Below are 18,233 nucleotides of genomic sequence, written 5' to 3' on the forward strand. Positions count from 1 at the left end.
GATTCCAACCTGTGACCTCTGGTATCGTAGCGCGTTACGCTGACCACATCGTCAAGAAGGCCAGATTTTTTTGTTCTTGCTGTAATCTACGTTGTGTAGATATACTCCATAAATTTGATATGCAACAGACAAGGAAAGTTTAAAACTGAACCTTTTCGAGCAAAGCGTGTTTTCATTTTTAACTTATTTACAAGTTAATTTTTATCCATGATCCATTTGAGCCATGGATGTATGAAAAGTAGAGTTAATGCAAGCATGGTAATGCATTTAAATGTATTTGTCGGATCCAAAGAGCTAAGATAGACTAAAAGAAAAATGATAATGCTTGCAAGAGTTCTGAATTGCATGAGAAAGACGGATGGAGAGAAATTAGATAATGGCTTATCTTTAAAGATCAAAGGGATATCAAAGCAGGGCGGGTGCAATTTGATGCAGCTGGCATAGAACAATAGGGACAGAAGGGATCAAAGGAGGAAGATATTGCTTAAAGCAGCCGCATTAAAGGCCTACCTTGTTAATTATTTCTTCTTCTCAGTTTAAGCAAACTTTTGTCTTAGACCTTCTCTTTGTTTTCCAAATCTCTGATATATTTCAACAGTTGAAGATCACCGAGTGAACAATTGAGAATGAAAAAGTGAGAGAAAATTAAGAAAAGAGTTTGCTTGAAGTTAATTCAGACTTTTTAATTTTTCTCTCTCCTGCGCATGCCCCTACTCTCTCTCATTAATCGTGTGGCGTGGCGAAATGCTGTGCTTTCTCTTCCAGTAAAATATATCTGGCACGCCAAGAATATTTTTCATCTCTTTCATGGATGATTTTATACTATTCAACCCTGTAGCACGAAGTTCTTGTTCAGTTTTTTTTTTCGGATCCGACACGGTACCTGAGAAATACCATGGAGACGATTGTTGTGTATTAATATATTTTATCTGGTAAATCTACAGAACAATGTGTACCATGTTAACATGTAATTAACTTTTCGTTAAGCTTTGAAAATAGCGCCATCTAATCGTTTTCCATCTTTTTCGTGCATATTATTCTAAATTAACTTTGAACCTCTGCATAGCACTTCACAGCATGCCTTAATATATTGCTGCAATATTTTCCATCATGTCCACATTAGCAACTGGGAATAAAGAAGCTGGGATAGAGAGTGAGAGGTTAAATTACCGAAAAATATATACACATACAGAAGTAGTTGAGTTCTTATGAATCTGTTCCTAGTTGCATTTACTGAAGATTACTCGGTAAAGACACATTGCACATTGGTTCGGATCCCACTGTAAACTGCGGGTTCAGTCCCTGTACATAAAGTGGACTCAAAACGACAATGCAATTACTGAAGATCTTTGTACTCTACAGTACGTAAGTACAAAGGTCACATTCGTTAGGATCTCTCACGAAAAGTGAGACTACTTATTGCTAGGTGCTCGTTCATTAAGTATTTAGCAATTGCATATCGAAACATTTCATATTTATATGTACCTTAAGATCTCAATGGCTTCGTCATGCAGTGATAACTTGAACATATCAGTCAGTGAAGAAAATTATGAGCATGTATGATTTTTGCAAATGGCACTAAAATTCAAACTATTCAAGAAATGTCTAAGCTAAGTATTACGCTGTCCTATAATGTTGTTTGAAGAACAATTGACATTTTTAAAAACTGTTACATCATTCGTATGTTACAGATCTGTTGTACTAATTAACAGTAGGCCCCCCTTATTCTGTCGTTATTAATTTATTTCTTATTGTTTTAGAGGTAACAACTTTTAGCCGCTTTTGTTAATGGATGTTCTCTATCTTCATTAAATATACTTACACATCTTTGTTTCACATAAATATATCTCCATATCAATGAAATGCACTCTAGAATTCCAATAGTTTGTAATCATTTTTGGCAGACACACTGCAACGTTGCTTTTGCAGGATAGTATCACCAGCTAACTTGTTTCCTTGTCGTTCTTAATTATTTTTTTTAGATTAGTTCATTTAAGATATAAGAGAAGTTACAAACCAAAGGCGGTCAAGTAACCTACCAGCTTTACTCAATACAAATATTAAGGCAATGTAAATCCATATTTATGCAAGTTTCAATAACCCAAATAAGAGAGAAGTAAGGTCTGATTTTGTGTGGGCTTTATTTAACACTAAGCCTGAAAGGCTTTAGAATACATAACCACATAACGTTGTAATCAAGGGGTCCAGGGTTCGATACCCCGTGGAGGTGCATAGTGGTATGGATCCCACTTTAAACTATAGGTCCAGTCCCGATTAGCCTATCTGTGCATGAAGTGGACTTGAAATACCAACTAAAACAAACAATATCCCTCCCCCAACCATTAATAAATACATAAACAAAAATACGTATAAACCTGTCCCATTTTAGAATCCTATACCCTTTCTTAAAAATGTTATCATGCTAGTTGAACACCAACTTTGCCAAATTTATTGGAAACTGTGCTTTTAATTTATATAAAATTTCCTAGAAAATATTTTTGTCCTGTTACACTTTGTGCATTCTAATATCATATGTTGCACACCTGCACTTCTTGTTGTTCTATATTCCATTCTTGCATATATAATGTTTAGTACACAGTCAGCTATTTAAATACCCATGTTTTCTCCTCTCTTCGTTTTGTGGAAGAAAATTGAACAATTGAATTTTAATTAGTTATTGTTGAGCTGTTGTTGCTTGGTAACCAAGGGTAATCCAAATTACAATTAGTGTAGAGTTTCAGCATGTACCCGTAGTAAAAATTCAATATTGGCCGTACATTTGAAATTGGTCTAATAAGAAGAAACCTTCTTGCAATTCTCACAATAAGAAGTCTGCAGTTACTTTCCTAGAAAATCGCATCTGTACATGGAGTTGAAACGGAGAAGATCGCCGTATATGGTTAAGTCGACCAGGTAAGGAAACTAATGCAGTTCACTTCAGGGCATTTTGGTCATAAACGTTTACGCCAAACTATGTAATCCTCTCATTAAAACTTTACGACTCCAGATTAACGCCACATGATCCTAAACTGGGAGATCCCACCATGAAGGTCTTCTCCGTAATACCGTCTGAAAAATACTCTAAAAGACTAATTACGTTGCTACAATATCATAATTTTCACAAACTACCTGGAATAGTTCATACATAGTTATAACTTGTTATTAAAATTAGTACTAAACGGTTTAGGTAGGTTGCTTCATTCTCTTTTATTGCAGTAATAAATTCATGGTTGGATACACTGGGAGGTTATTTTATGGCTTTCAAAGTAGCGTTTACAGCAGATGTCGAATAAATAGTTTGGAGCTAAATTTTCGCAATGCTCTATTACAAAGTTGCATAAACTCAAGGCTATGATATGTAATATGAATGTTCTGCTCGTTATTCAAAAGAATTCAGAAAAACTCGTGAAACTTTTTTTTCAACTGTGGAATGCATATTTTTATTTTTATTTGCAGAAGCCTACATTGTGGTGCTGTATGTATCCTTCGCCCTAGCCGTATTTTTGGCCTTTGCCACAACTTTAGCATGTGTGACTTATAGGTGAGTCTACATAAGGTTCAACTTAAATTTTATATTCATATGTTATTAGATCTAGAAGTTTTGGTTTTAGTGATTAAATTCCTTAATTATCTGAAGTTCTGATGTGCCTACGTTTTCACCAAAAGACAAAAAAATGCACTATATTATGCGTACATTATGCATCATCGTGTGAGAACCAGAGGGACGTAACTCCAATTTATCAGATGTACAGGAGAGAGGAAATATTGTATTCTTAGGAATATGTCTCACTCTTAAAAAGAGTCAGTAAACTAGAGATACATTACTACCTTACTGCTAAGGATTGGAAGTGGAGATATGTCGATCTGACTCCACCTTACTGCTAAGGATTGGAAGTGGATATATGTCGATCTGACTCCACCTTACTGCTAAGGATTGGAAGTGGAGATATGTCGATCTCACTCCACTTTACTGCTAAGGATTGGAAGTAGAGATATGTCGATCTGAATCCACCTTACTGCTAAAGATTAGAAGTGGAGATATGTGTATCTGACTCCATCTTACTCCTAACAATTGAAAGTGGAGATATGTCGATCTGACTCCCCTTTACTGCTAAGGATTGGAAGTGGATATATGTCGATCTGACTCCGTCTTACTGCTAAGGATTGGAAGTGGAGATATGTCGATCTGACACCACCTTACTGCTAAGGATTGGAAGTGGAGATATGTCGATCTAACTCCACTTTATTGCTAAGGATTGGAAGTGGAGATATATCGATCTGACTCTACCTTACTGCTAAGGATTGGAAGTGGAGATATGTCAATATGACTCCACCTTACTGCTAAGGATTGGAAGTGGAGATATGTCGATCTGACTCCACCTTAGTGCTAAGGATTGGAAGTGGAGATATGTCGATCTCACTCCACCTTACTGCTAAGGAGTGGAAGTGGAGATATGTCGATCTCACTCCACTTTACTGCTAAGGATTGGAAGTGGAGATATGTCGATCTCACTCCACCTTACTGCTAAGGATTGGAAGTGGAGATATGTCGATCTGATTCCACTTTACTGCTAAGGATTGGAAGTAGAGATATGTCGATCTGACTCCACCTTACTGCTAAGGATTGGAAGTGGAGATATGTCGATCTCACTCCACTTTACTGCTAAGGATTGGAAGTGGAGATATGTCGATCTGACTCCACTTTACTGCTAAGGATTGGAAGTGGAGATATGTCGATCTCACCCCACCTTACTGCTAAGGATTGGAAGTGGAGATATGTCGATCTGACTCCACCTTAGTGCTAAGGATTGGAAGTGGAGATATGTCGATCTCACTCCACCTTACTGCTAAGGAGTGGAAGTGGAGATATGTCGATCTCACTCCACTTTACTGCTAAGGATTGGAAGTGGAGATATGTCGATCTCACTCCACCTTACTGCTAAGGATTGGAAGTGGAGATATGTCGATCTGATTCCACTTTACTGCTAAGGATTGGAAGTAGAGATATGTCGATCTGACTCCACCTTACTGCTAAGGATTGGAAGTGGAGATATGTCGATCTCACTCCACTTTACTGCTAAGGATTGGAAGTGGAGATATGTCGATCTGACTCCACTTTACTGCTAAGGATTGGAAGTGGAGATATGTCGATCTCACCCCACCTTACTGCTAAGGATTGGAAGTGGAGATATGTCGATCTGACTCCACTTTACTGCTAAGGATTGGAAGTGGAGATATGTCGATCTCACTCCACTTTACTGCTAAGGATTGGAAGTGGAGATATGTCGATCTCACCCCACCTTACTGCTAAGGATTGGAAGTGGAGATATGTCAATCTCACTCCACTTTACTGCTAAGGATTGGAAGTGGAGGTATGTCGATCTGACTCCACTTTACTGCTAAAGATTGGAAGTGGAGATATGTCGATCTGACTCCACCTTACTGCTAAGGATTGGAAGTGAAGATATGTCGATCTCACTCCACTTTACTGCTAAGGATTGGAAGTGGAGATATGTCGATCTGACTCCACTTTACTGCTAAGGATTGGAAGTGGAGGTATGTCGATCTGACTCCACCTTACTGCTAAGGATTGGAAGTGGAGATATGTCGATCTGACTCCACGTTACTGCTAAGGATTGGAAGTGGAGATATGTCGATCTCACTCCACTTTACTGCTAAGGATTGGAAGTGGAGATATGTCGATCTCACCCCACTTTACTGCTAAGGATTGAAAGTGGAGATATGTCGATCTCACTCCACCTTACTGCTATAAATTGGAAGTGGAGATATGTCGATCTGACTCCACTTTACTGCTAAGGATTGGAAGTGGAGATATGTCGATCTCACCCCACCTTACTGCTAAGGATTGGAAGTGGAGATATGTCGATCTCACTCCACCTTACTGCTAAGGATTGGAAGTGGAGATATGTCGATGTGATCCGTCAAACAAAACAGAAAACGGTGTTTTTGAAGTTACTTTCCTGTGCCTCTCATGTGACGATATAACATATAGTATATTAATATACTAGAAGTACCATATGGCTATTGTCTTGACTCTCGAGAAAAGGTCAAAACGTTGAGCAAATTAAAGAATTTGAGCCAAATAAAGGAACTGAAGTTCTTATTAAAAATATTAGTTATGTTTGAAGGCCTCGGATGTAAAACATAGTTGGTCAGATTTTTTTTTATTTTTGAGTTTTCAAAGTAAAATGTGCCATCTGTCAATTTTCGAGTGAAATTGCCATGTCATACAATTTGCATTGGACTCAGTGAAGCCTTCTGAAATTAATGAACACAACACGATAACCATAGCTTCTAATAACATTTTTTCTTAATGAACTCAGAAATGACCAAATTGTTTACCATGTTTTACACCCGAGCCCTTCATTTAATAGATTCGAAAATTGTGAGCTGTATTCGGCGAGATATAAAAAATTCTATGTATTTGTCTTTGAGAACAGAAAACAAACGTACTTTCAGTAAAACTGTAGAACAATAAATTATTTCATGCTTGAGGATAAAACATTAGAACCTTTTTAGGAGTCCAATATATTGTATTACAGCTCTTCCTCCATTAACAAAAAGCATCGACTCTTACTTTTAACGGTATGGACTGGTTACTTTTCTACATTATTATCTTTGCAGAGATTCATATAATTTGCGGTATTAAATTAAGATTATTTTGTGAAAAGCCTGTTTTGTAAACTGTTACCTCTCCTAATTTCCGAAGGTAAAAAACACGAATTACCATATTTACAAAGAAAATTAATGAGTTTCGCCTCTGTAAATGAGGTAACTTTATATTTGTTGCTGTAGTGCAGGCCTTAGTAGCGTAGTGATTAGCGTAGACTTCTACAACGCCCGAGGATCTGATCTCGAATCCTGGGTAACGTATGGATATGTGGGGTTTTCTTGATGAAAATAAAGAGAGAAATTGAAAGGAAATGGATAATAACAGAGGTATATAGAAATTTAGAAATATATTTAAATCCATAGAATATGTCATTGCTGCGGTGTAGACTTGTGCCATTTCAGGGATGGGTGAGAGTTTTCCATCTGTAAATAGGTCGCGAATTTATTGAGTCCTATCTACACACTTGGTATAGGATCTTTAGGTACGGTGCAGTGTAAAAATGAGAGCATTTCTGATTTATACCTTTAAATGAATACAATGAAAAATAAACTTCGTATTGGAAATGCTTAATGGGCATTATCTATCCTCTAGGCACGTACGCGTAGCTGCCGATCTGAACAACATGGCTTGGCGAGTGCGACCAGAGGAAGTTCTCTTGGAGGTTGGAAGACCTTTCTCTTCGAGGCTAGGTCTGCAGAGGATAACAGAGGTAAGGCTTCTTTCTATTCTCTGCCTCTTTGTCAATCTCGCAATCAATTATTTTGTTCTCCTGTTGTGATATAACCTGTTTTCCTCTATGTACGACACGCAAACCTGTTGAAGTCTCCTGGAGGAAAGACCACATTGATCTGTCCCTACTCAAACTTCCTGTTAAGAGTTTCGATCTAGACATGAGTGTTTCTCATTTATCGCCCCTTAATCAAAGTCTTGTAATGGTTGTTCATCCTCATCGTTGAGTTGACGAAAAGTGAAAAAAAAGTGTCGCGAAATGAGGACAAACCGAGTTCAGTAGTAGTCTGATCTACTAGAAGTAGTAGAAGACAAGATCTAGTAGACATGGCTTTCATAGCATTAGTTGAAATCTCGATTTCAACCCCTAAGCGTAGCACACACCTTTGCCACCCGTTCCCGAGACAACTCTCTGTTGACCATCCCCTCCCACAAGACACGTTTGATGGAAATTCCTTCACGGTCACTGCTACCAGAGCGTGGAACGACCTCCCCAACGACATAAGAAACTCTTCTTCCCTCGGCCAATTCAAATCAAAATTAAGAAATAATCTTCTAGAGTCACCTTACCAGCATTGAAATGAAAACAGGGAAATAAAATTTAACCTTCGTGTAAACTTGCAGGACCAACACCCACTGCCTTTTTCTGTAATTTAAGTATGTTGGTTATGTGTGTGTTTATGTTTAACGTGTATTTCTTTTTTAATTTTCTTGGTGTGTATGTATTTTTCTGTTTTCTTTTCTTGCGTGTTTTTCTTTTATTTTTCTTGTTTTTTTATTTTTATTTTTGTATCTTAATGTTCATAGTTTTTATATATTTCTTTTTTGGTATCTTAATGTTTTTTATTATTATATATTTCACAAACAGTTAGTTATAAAAATCCATTTATAAAATGTAAAGTAGAGATGGTTAAGTGGGAGAAAAGGCTTGTGCCTTAACTTCGTCATCCAAAACAAGGAATAAATAAATAAAATAAATAAATAAATGTATCACACTGATTTGTTTGATTCATTGACATGGAAATTTTAGGTGCGTCAGAACTTGGGCTATTTGCTCCATTCACATCATGCATGGTCAAATCACTTACCAGAACTAAAGGTTCCTTATCTAGGTTAAAATCTGAGACTGCAAAGGAGCACTCGGCACATATAAGAACAAACTACAGAAGAACACACGGCCCTACAGAGGATTATACCACAAACAAGGTGTGATTGTACTGACTGTATGTCCAGACGCCAGAGCTTCGTTGGCCTGCAATATTGCAGTTACTGGGGTGTAGTACGTGCAAGCGAGGTTGACTTTTTGGTGCTTTCATCGAAGGTTGCCCTTTATACCCCTCATACTGATTGGGGAACAACTTATTTCTCTATGGGTGGTTCGACCACTCAAAGGAAATGTAAACGTCAGCAAAAAAAATAATAATAAAAGGTCATCCGCTCTTCCCTTCCCACGTCATATGTTGTCTTTTGTAAAAAACAATGAATGACAAGATTTTTTCATATTTCAATTTTCATTTTCTCATTACTTTAGGTTGGGATATAAACAACAAAATATACACTTCAAAGTTTGCAGCACTAAAAACCGAGAGCGCGAAGAAGCGATGATATATTGAGACGGTACTTCGTCTCGTCCTTATCTGTTCTTCAACACAGAAAACAAATTAGTCAATAAAATGCGAGGAGAGAAGTACAACTTACCAGTCTACATGCTTCTATATCAGGAGACTGACTTCAGTACAGTGATCTTCCCACATGACTTTTCCTGTACTTTTGGCCATTCAAAATGCAGCTGTTCTCTGGACAATAAGCGTACCACCTGACCAACAAGGAAGGGGGAAGGGACTAGAAATCCAAAGAATATGCTATGTACCAAGTTTCTATGTACTATGTCTGAAGCGGGTACTCTTTCTCGCACGGCCAATGACCTTCTTGACTGCGGGGGTGCCTAACGAGAGATTATTTCCACAAAGGCCAAATTAGCAGTCAGGATATTTGCAAATGGATCTTGATCCGAAACCGCTCTGTTCCTGAACGAGTCCTTGGCGACTGTGTTGGCAAAGTGAATGCGACTTCCTGACCTACGTCGTCTCTTGCTTCAGCTTCGAATGTTGGTTTATGTCAAGAAAGTGAACATGATTTTTTTAAAAAAAAAAGGTTGGGATATTCACTTTCTCATTGCAGTATGTTTCAAATTAGACTAACCCCTTCCCTCTGAAGCTGGTTGAGGAGGCGTCGTGAGCGCCTGCCGCCGAGAGCCTAATTTTATCTTTCTCATATTTTGAAAAATAATTTGCACAATTGGGATGAAATGCCAACTTCCCGGAGCCGCGGTGGTCTAATCTGACTGCCACGTAGGAGACCAGAGTTCGATGATTCCTAGGGTGGGAATTTTTCCGGCCTTGTTTCCGCATAAAGAGGCTCCGGGGCTCGCCCAACCTCAAATCAATGGGTACCTACGGACAACCCTGCGGGGGGTAAAGCCGACCGGAAGGTGGTGCTTATTACAGCAACTCCAAAATGGCAGAGATCCCCAAAATGTGCCTACATGGCACGTGCCATACGAACGGGAAATTAAATGCAACGTTATAACCTTTTAAGACACATACAAGGACGCATTAAAAATATCCTCAATGCATTGATCACAATTTCCAGATAACTTTCAAAATTTTCGGAAAAGCGCTGGTCCAGGGAACCTTGGCTTGACTACGACTGTGGCCGCGGGTGCTGAAAGATAAGAAATTTCGAGAGAAGTTATTGCCAAAATTGCTGCAAGAGCGCAGATTGGGGCAGGCTGTGGGGTGTCAATTTTCATCTGAGGATCTTGTGTACGTGTGTGTTTGCGTGGATCTCATTCACAGGGGGCGGCTAATTCAAATTTCTCTGATATTGATAAATAATTTGCACAGCTAGATTGAATAATAGAAAATACTGTGACATTTTACGACACGCATGCTAGGTCTGTAGCTTAGGGGCATAGGTGCTGAATTTTGTGAGGAGGGGTTGGGAGGGGGTCGATAGATCGAAGCACTGGAAGGAACTTTAGGCAAATTGTAGAGATAATTGAGGACAGGAGAAATATGTTGTTTTTTTCTGTTATGTTGGGAAGGGGGCGCCGTGAAGTTGTTATTCCGCCACTGAGGGAACAGCACCGATATGATCGAGACGGTACTTGTCGGTCTCTCGTCTTGTCTGGAAGGAGAGGTTTACGTTCTCGGTCTTATGTCCACTTGTAAATAAATGCCTGTCTTGTACTGTGTCTCGTCTTGAAGTGTAAATACCCGTTCTGTTCGCTTCTCCTTCTAGATTGATTTTTACAGAGGTCTGTCTCGTTCTTAGTCTCGCTTCGACAAGTCTTGGAGGATCTAGGCTCGTCTTATCGTAGATGGAAAAGAAGATTTAAAATTAAGCTGTCCTCTGACCCCTCGTCTCCCACTCCCTTCCCACCGGGATACACTGGGTTTATTGTTTCACACCGACCACACCTGTACGTACAAAACCTGGTAGATTCAATGGAAACCTGGAGACATGGCTGCAATTCTGATCTGCACGTCAATCTTTGTGTCACGTACTTCTTCCTGGTAGCGAAAACTTGAGGCTACGTTGATCCAACTAGCGCAAAAATATTTTTTTTTTCAAAACCAGATAAAAGTTCGAAAAAATATAGTCTCATTTTTAGCATGCAACTGGGGGGGAGACTATATTGCCCCCCTCGATGATGAGTGGGGGGCAAGTCCCCCCCCGGGTTTCGACGTCCCTGGCGGACCATATCACATAATGCCAGTTAACGACATTTTACTATTTTATTTAGCAGTAAAATGAGCGGCTCATGATGAGTCTGCAATGAACATTTGACACTCATGAAGAGTGATATGAACACGTACTACATTCCCATCAGCTTTTTGGTTGGTTTATTTTATAAAACGAAATATATCTTAACCGTACTTTCAATTTAAATTATAAGTATAATTATTACAGTTACATTTAGAAATTATGTTTTTTTACAGGTCCAAGACTTGGGTTTAGGAAGACCACGCGCCAGTAGAGGCTCTGTGACGTCATCTCATTCGTTACCACTTACACAAGTTTTCACAACTGTTGGGATATACAAGGTAAGTGATACTTAATTCAATTGAAATAATTATCAAGTCCATCTTGTAACAAGACATGATATCATTTACAATTTTGCAAAGAAAACTTATCTTTTTCTGTATAAAGAGGAGTTTCCTGGCTATCATTTCATTTTTGAAAGCTTTCTCTAGTGGAGCAATTCCTAATATACTGCAGTACGCGAAGTTTAATTGTACACGATATTCTAATAATAATGACAGAAGTTCCCGTATCACATTGTTGTCAACAGGGATTCTACTCGTCACCAATAAATGTAACAGATTTATCTTCATTCCTGCTTCAGTTTTTAATACTTTATACATTAGTCTATCTGAAATTATCTTAAGCATAATCCTCAGTGTTCACAAAGCTACAGCCTTGATAACTAAGAATATGATAGATCGTGGCTATGAAAAGTACTTTCCTTAGAATGCAATAGTCTGTTTTCTATAAAGTCCATTTTATGTACACGCAGGCTATTCGGGACTGAACGTAGAGTTTAAAGAGCAATCCGAGGCACTATACAGGGTGTTTCCGGGCTGATGATACAGATTTTCAGGGATGATGGAGAAGGGCACATGTATCAATTTGAGATAAGGAACCCTGGTCCGGAAACGACTTAGTCGAAAGTTATAAGCGAAAATCTGTGTACGAAGATGTAATACTTTTATTACCTGCATAAGTTTCACAAGCTGCTATATTCACAACAGTTGCTGAAAGTGGCGTCCCCCAGCTTCGCTGCAGGCATGACATCGTCGCACAAAGTTCTGGCGTACCCGTAGACTGAACAGGATCTCCTGGCAAGAATTCTCGCTGCCTGTGACATTGTTCGAACGACCCCGGGGTTGTTCCAACGGGTACAGCAGAACTTTGTCATACCTGCAGCGAAGCTGGGGGACGCCACTTTCAGCAACTGTTGTGAATATAGCAGCTTGTGAAACTTGTGCAGGTAATAATGTTATTACATCTTCATACACCGATTTTCGATTATAACTTTCGACTAAGTCGTTTCCGGACCAGGGTTCCTTATCTCAAATTGATACATGTGCCCTTCTCCATCATCCCTGAAAATCTGTATCATCAGCCCGGAAACACCCTGTATATTCTCCAAGGTGTATCACGCCAGAGACTACTTGATTACAAGGCAACGACTTTTCTACTCCGCCATTGTGCAGGCCAAAATGCACTGTAATACGAAAGAGTACTTTCATAAAAATGTTAAGAACTTAAATACCAGGTAATAAGAGACTGATTGACTGGTTTGATTTTACTTAGATTTTTAGTAACTTTTCGCTAATTGCGAAAATGAGAATGAATGGTAAGAAGGTGAAATTGGTCAAACGATAATCGCAAACCCACACAGACAGGAGCCAACTCAGGCTCCTCGGAGGATTATACCACCTGTGGGTGCAGACGCCAGTGCTTCGTTAGCGTGCAGTCTAGGATGCACTACGTAAAATAGAGGCTGACATTTGGGTGCCTTCCGTAAAGGTAACCCCTCACACCACAGGTAATGAAAGACTATATGTGTTACAGCGTTATACTGTAACTTCAACCGCAAGTCAATGAAAGTTTCGTCTGATTACAATGTTATATCTTCAACCACTACACTATAACACTAGCTTGTGATTGCAATGTAATCTAGAAAAGCAGGCTATAAAATAAAGTAAAGTAAAGTAAAGTGTTCCCCTGTGCATAGCACCACGCCATGAAGGCGTATAGGGGGTGTGGGGGTAACGCCCCACACTTTCTTGATCCGGTCGTGAGTGGGGGTGATGTGATCAGCATCACGCCCCTGACCGCCTTTACCCCCCAGGGTTTCCCCCAGGTACCCATGTTATTCGACGCTGGGTAGGCGCTATAAAATAGATGTGTGAATACAACGCTATAGCCTATGGATATTAGAACCCTGAAAGTTTACACATAAATTAATGTCATTACTTACTACATAATTTATTTACTTCTGGGACTAAAATTTCGTTTCCGTGTCGATTCTTTGTGCGCTGCAAGAGCGAATTCAATGTAAACAAATACGACGTGACTTCTGTGAAATCCTATTGGTTATTCCAGTGGCAGTAGTTCAGGTATCTTGCACGTAGAAATACAGAGCATCTGATAGAGCCATACAGCTCAGTGTAGCTATTATATAATAGTTCTTGAACCTTATATAGGGATATTAAAATAAAACCTTCCTGGTATCGAGATTTTATTGAGAGGAACTTACGGAACATATCTTCATTACATGGGTGTCCATTCTTGCCTAATATCCACAAGTTTTTATTCAAATAGTTCCGAACGCCCCTGGTTCCACATTTCGCCACTTGGAGCTTGCGACGCAACATGGCGTCATCTGGAGAGGAGAAGGCATTCATTCTGTGATGTGCAATTCCACGAAACAAAGTTTATTACGACCATTGTGGAATCGGCAATAGTGTATTTCATAAAATATATAACGAGAGCTTCAACTGCCACAAACAACTCTCCGGAGATTGTCCGAAAATGTATACGAATGAAGCCATATTGCTTCCAATTACTGCAAGCGCTGACTTCTTTCCAGCCCGTCATGTTGCATTGCACCTGCGCGCTCCTACCGGCTAAGTTTGGAACCAGCGGTGTGCGGACTATTCGAGTAAAAACGTGTGGACATGAGACACAAATGTACATACGTAGGTATAATTACGATATGTTCATAAGTTCTCAACAATAAAATATAGAAAGCAGGAAGTTCATTTTGAATATATACGGTGAATGTATTTATGGACAAAATAAGACCCGAACTATCAAATAAGAAAGGAACCATTTCTCAGACGTCATGTGGTTTTGTTTACATCAATTTCGTTCTTACGATGTATGGAGAATAGTTAAAAATGGTGCATACATGCGAAGAAAATCCACAAAGTTGTGTCACACGTAGAGGCAGTGGCGAATACTCCATATACTCAAGAGTAGCGTGCGCAATTATTGTCTAGGAGGTGGAAATATGTACTACATTGTACGTACAGTCACGGACAGTTCTGGGTTGTAACACCTATATTGACTTTCAATGGGATCATTACAACCCAGATGTGTCCGTGACTATACATATATACGTGTGTGGGGGCGTGTGTGTGTGGGTGTGTGCGTGTGGGTGTGTGTGTGTGTGTGTGTGTAAAAAGTAAAGTGCTCCCCTGTGCTCGGGACCACGATATGAAGGCGTATAGGGGGGTGTGGGGTTAGGGTCCCACACTTTCTTGATCTCGGCCAAGCTGGTGGTGATGTGATCAGCATCACGCCGCTGGCCGCCTTTACCGCCCAGAGTTTCCTCCAGGTACCCACTTTACACGATGCTGGGTGGGCGCCGGAGCCGCTTGAACAGGTTGAAAAAGTTCCGGTTCTCCCCACCGGAAGATTTTAAAAATAGGGGTTGAATGGATTGAGGGTGTCTTGTAGCTTCCACTACCCCTCTCGGCAACGTAGTGTACGCCACTATCTAGAGATAAAAAGAGGAGCCGAAAATGAGATAAGCGAGGAATATTTTTGATGAGTGGTATATGCTGGATTCTATAAATACCATACAATATTGAAGTTGATAGAACAATTTCTTCCATTATGTGCAAGCCTTCTAACCTCTTGTGTGACTATTACAACTATCGTACCAATGGCGTGCTTTAAAACTGCGAGAGCATGTATATCCCCCTATTATTTACACACTGCTGGATAATATTGTCGGTAAACACGTCGTCCGTGTCTTTTGCCAAATTCTCTGTCAACAGTGCGTGTGTGGTTGTGGTATGTTTACTCACGCCTATGGTCCAAATGAGGGTTATTACTAATAACATGAAATCTGTTGAGAGTAAACGATATGTCGAATGTTAGTTCAACTCTTCCTACGGCGCATATACGCAAACATAAACACACTGTGTCATTCAACCATTTTAAAAGAGCTTTCGGTTAATGTGACCCTTGAGAGGCATATGCCTAAAAACAACACATAAACAGTGTTGCAAACGCAGAGTAACGAAAAGGAACTAAATTGTATCAGGGTCTTTTTGTAATTTCTATCTCAAAGTGAAGCTTCTTTACAAGTACGAGGGTCACTATTTATATTTTGAGCCTTGGCAACACTGATTGAAGTTAGGCGCAATTTGACCTTTACACGGAATCGTCTGGCATTATTGACCATAACGTACTTCAAATGTTTTGTCAATAGCTTCATTTGTGTTGTTTATGTTGCCTTGGAGATTGCGCGACAACAATAAAATGGAATTAACATTTTCGTGCGATGAGTTTTTACGATTTTCGACGTGGATTATCAAGACAATAGTGCATTGATCAACTTACTTCCACATTTGGCGATGAAGCCCCATCCTTTGCCACTGTCAAACGCTGGTATAACGAATTTAATCGTGGCCGCCATTCGCTCACCGACGAGATTCGCGAAGGTCGTATAAAATCAGTTGTTGTTCAAGAAAACATTGATGCTGTGCAAAACCTAATACTGCAAGATCGTCATGTGACATACTGTGAGATTGAGGCAACCATAGGCATTAGTTCCACCAGCATATATAAAATATTACATGATCATTTAGCTGTGAGAAAGGTATGTTCTCGTTGGATCCCACACAATTTGACAAAAACTCAAAAAGACGCTCGCGTCAATTGGTGCAAACAAATGCTCAATAAATACAATCGTGGTGCTTCAAAAGACGTATATAAGATTGTAACAGGTGACGAATCATGGATACATGCATATGAGCCGGAACGTAAACAGCAGTCGACTGTATGGGTGTTTCAAGATGAACCCAATCCAACAAAAGTTGTTCGCGCTCGAAGCACATCGAAACAAATGGTCGCCTGTTTTTTCGGGAAAACTGGTCATGTGGCAACTGTGCCTTTAGAGGAACGTAGAACGGTCAAATACGGAAAACAAACAAGCGCCGTCGGATCATTCTTCATCAAGACAATGCCAGCTGTCACACATCTCGTCTAACAACCGACTTTATGAACAGTCAAAAAATCGAATTGATGGGCAATCCGCCGTACAGTCCTGATTTGGCACCCAATGACTTCTTCTTGTTCGCGAATGTCAAGAATAAATTGCGTGGACAACGATTTTCGTCGGCGGAAGACGCCGTTGATGCGTTCAAAAACCATATTATGGAGGTGTCTCAAGAAGATTGGAAAAACTGCTTTGACAAATGGTTCGAACGAATGCAAAAGTGTATTGACCATAAAGGAGAATACTTCGAAAAACAATAAAGCAGTTTTCAATGCCAAATTCCTGTTTTTTCATTGTTAGGCTCAAAATAAAAATAGAGACCCTCGTACTAGAAAATATAGAATGTACAATGATACAATTTGGCGTCATGACTATGATATTAACTAATTTATATGATAATTTTTAGAGCCGGTCGGGTCTAGGGAGAGTCAAATTGACAACGTATATGTAGGACATCTGTTTTTCAGACTAAGAAACAAATATCTATTAGAACTGTTGGTTATAGGCCCTGTTTATATTGTATGCCCCAGGGCCGGCCATGATCATCTTGTTTTAACGAGAGAGAGAAAAAAATAGATTCACTTAAGTAGCCATTTGATTATCTTGTGTTTGAATGGTTCAGTAGAACTTCTATTTGAGAATTTCATGCCTTCATACGTCAACTTGTGTTGCCATGACGTAAAGGAAAATCGAATGTTCGAAATGCGTAGACACTGTGAAAAGTTGACTGGAAAAATCACCGTCTATGAACCAAATCACTATCATTGTAGTGTGCGACAGTTTCTGATATTTATTTTTTTATATAACAAAAATCGGATATATTCATTGAGAAGTGAAAGAAATTGGGAAAAGCTAACTTCATTTTCTTAAAACTTGAAAGCAATCTCATCATCTTCCTACATGGATGATAAATCGCTGGGAAGTTTAAAAATTTGTTGAAGGAATATATTGATGTGTTACAAGGTTTCTAAAGAGGTAGGAGGTAAACTGTACTTACACCTAAAATGCTAAACATTTGGTTATTTGGTTAAGTACAGTTGACAAGGGAAAGCCACCTGCTATAATGTTCCAGAACAACTTTCTAATAGTCTGGAGGGGAGTAATGTTTGTGTTTATAAATCGTCCTGTTTTTGTATCTTGTTACATTTGTACTTGGTGCAGAGTCTGAAGAAGACCTTGCTATAAGGTTGAAACTTTACGTTTAGTTTATGTTTTATAATAAAATTAAATTACTGCCTTGGTCAGCATATTGAATTTTTATATATTTGAAACAAGGCTTAATGGTGCTATAATGTTCATTTGAGTTTTACAGGTTGTGGTCTTGTGGATAGCACTCCTTGACTCGGTGAAGAGGTAAGGAAGGCGGACAAGCATAGCAACTCACCTAATCGGACAGCAACTCCTCTGGCGTCTCGCACTCTTGTGACGACCACGGCACAAGCGAGGCAATCACCCCGGACAGCAGGCGTTGGCTGTCAGCAACTGAACGGTGGCGCGCGTCGACCGCGCAACCACGATAACGTTAGAACATTCCTAATGTTTCCCAAAAGTCCGGGGTACATATTCGACTCGCCACGCGCCGTGTTTCTGATGATCTTGCAAGCCACCGTGTCACTACTTCCCTCTTTCGATCAGGAAGAGCGACCCAGTAGTTGCAACCTGGATTCGGTCTATACAGAGAAATTTTGTTATTGTCGCTGCCTTGAGTGGGTCAGTGTGCTAGAGTTAACTTGGTTTTAACGAGTCATAGCAGGGAGTATGCTTGTCTGAGTCAATATTTTGTTT

The 18,233-nt window shown here is 39.5% G+C and overlaps 1 protein-coding gene across 1 annotated transcript in view; it reads left to right on the forward strand.

Moving 5' to 3' along the window:
• Positions 1-18,233, forward strand: part of LOC145991744 (atrial natriuretic peptide receptor 1) — a 390,591-nt gene that overhangs the window by 319,844 nt on the left and 52,514 nt on the right. The window contains exons 9-11 of the mRNA XM_083127821.1: positions 3,457-3,541; positions 7,226-7,343; positions 11,368-11,472. Of these exons, the coding sequence (XP_082983947.1) occupies positions 3,457-3,541; positions 7,226-7,343; positions 11,368-11,472 (308 nt within the window). The remainder of the gene's footprint in view (positions 1-3,456; positions 3,542-7,225; positions 7,344-11,367; positions 11,473-18,233) is intronic.

This window comes from Lepisma saccharinum, chromosome 1 (genome assembly GCF_977018435.1).
Source record: "Lepisma saccharinum chromosome 1, izLepSacc3.1, whole genome shotgun sequence".
NCBI lineage: Eukaryota > Metazoa > Arthropoda > Insecta > Zygentoma > Lepismatidae > Lepisma > Lepisma saccharinum.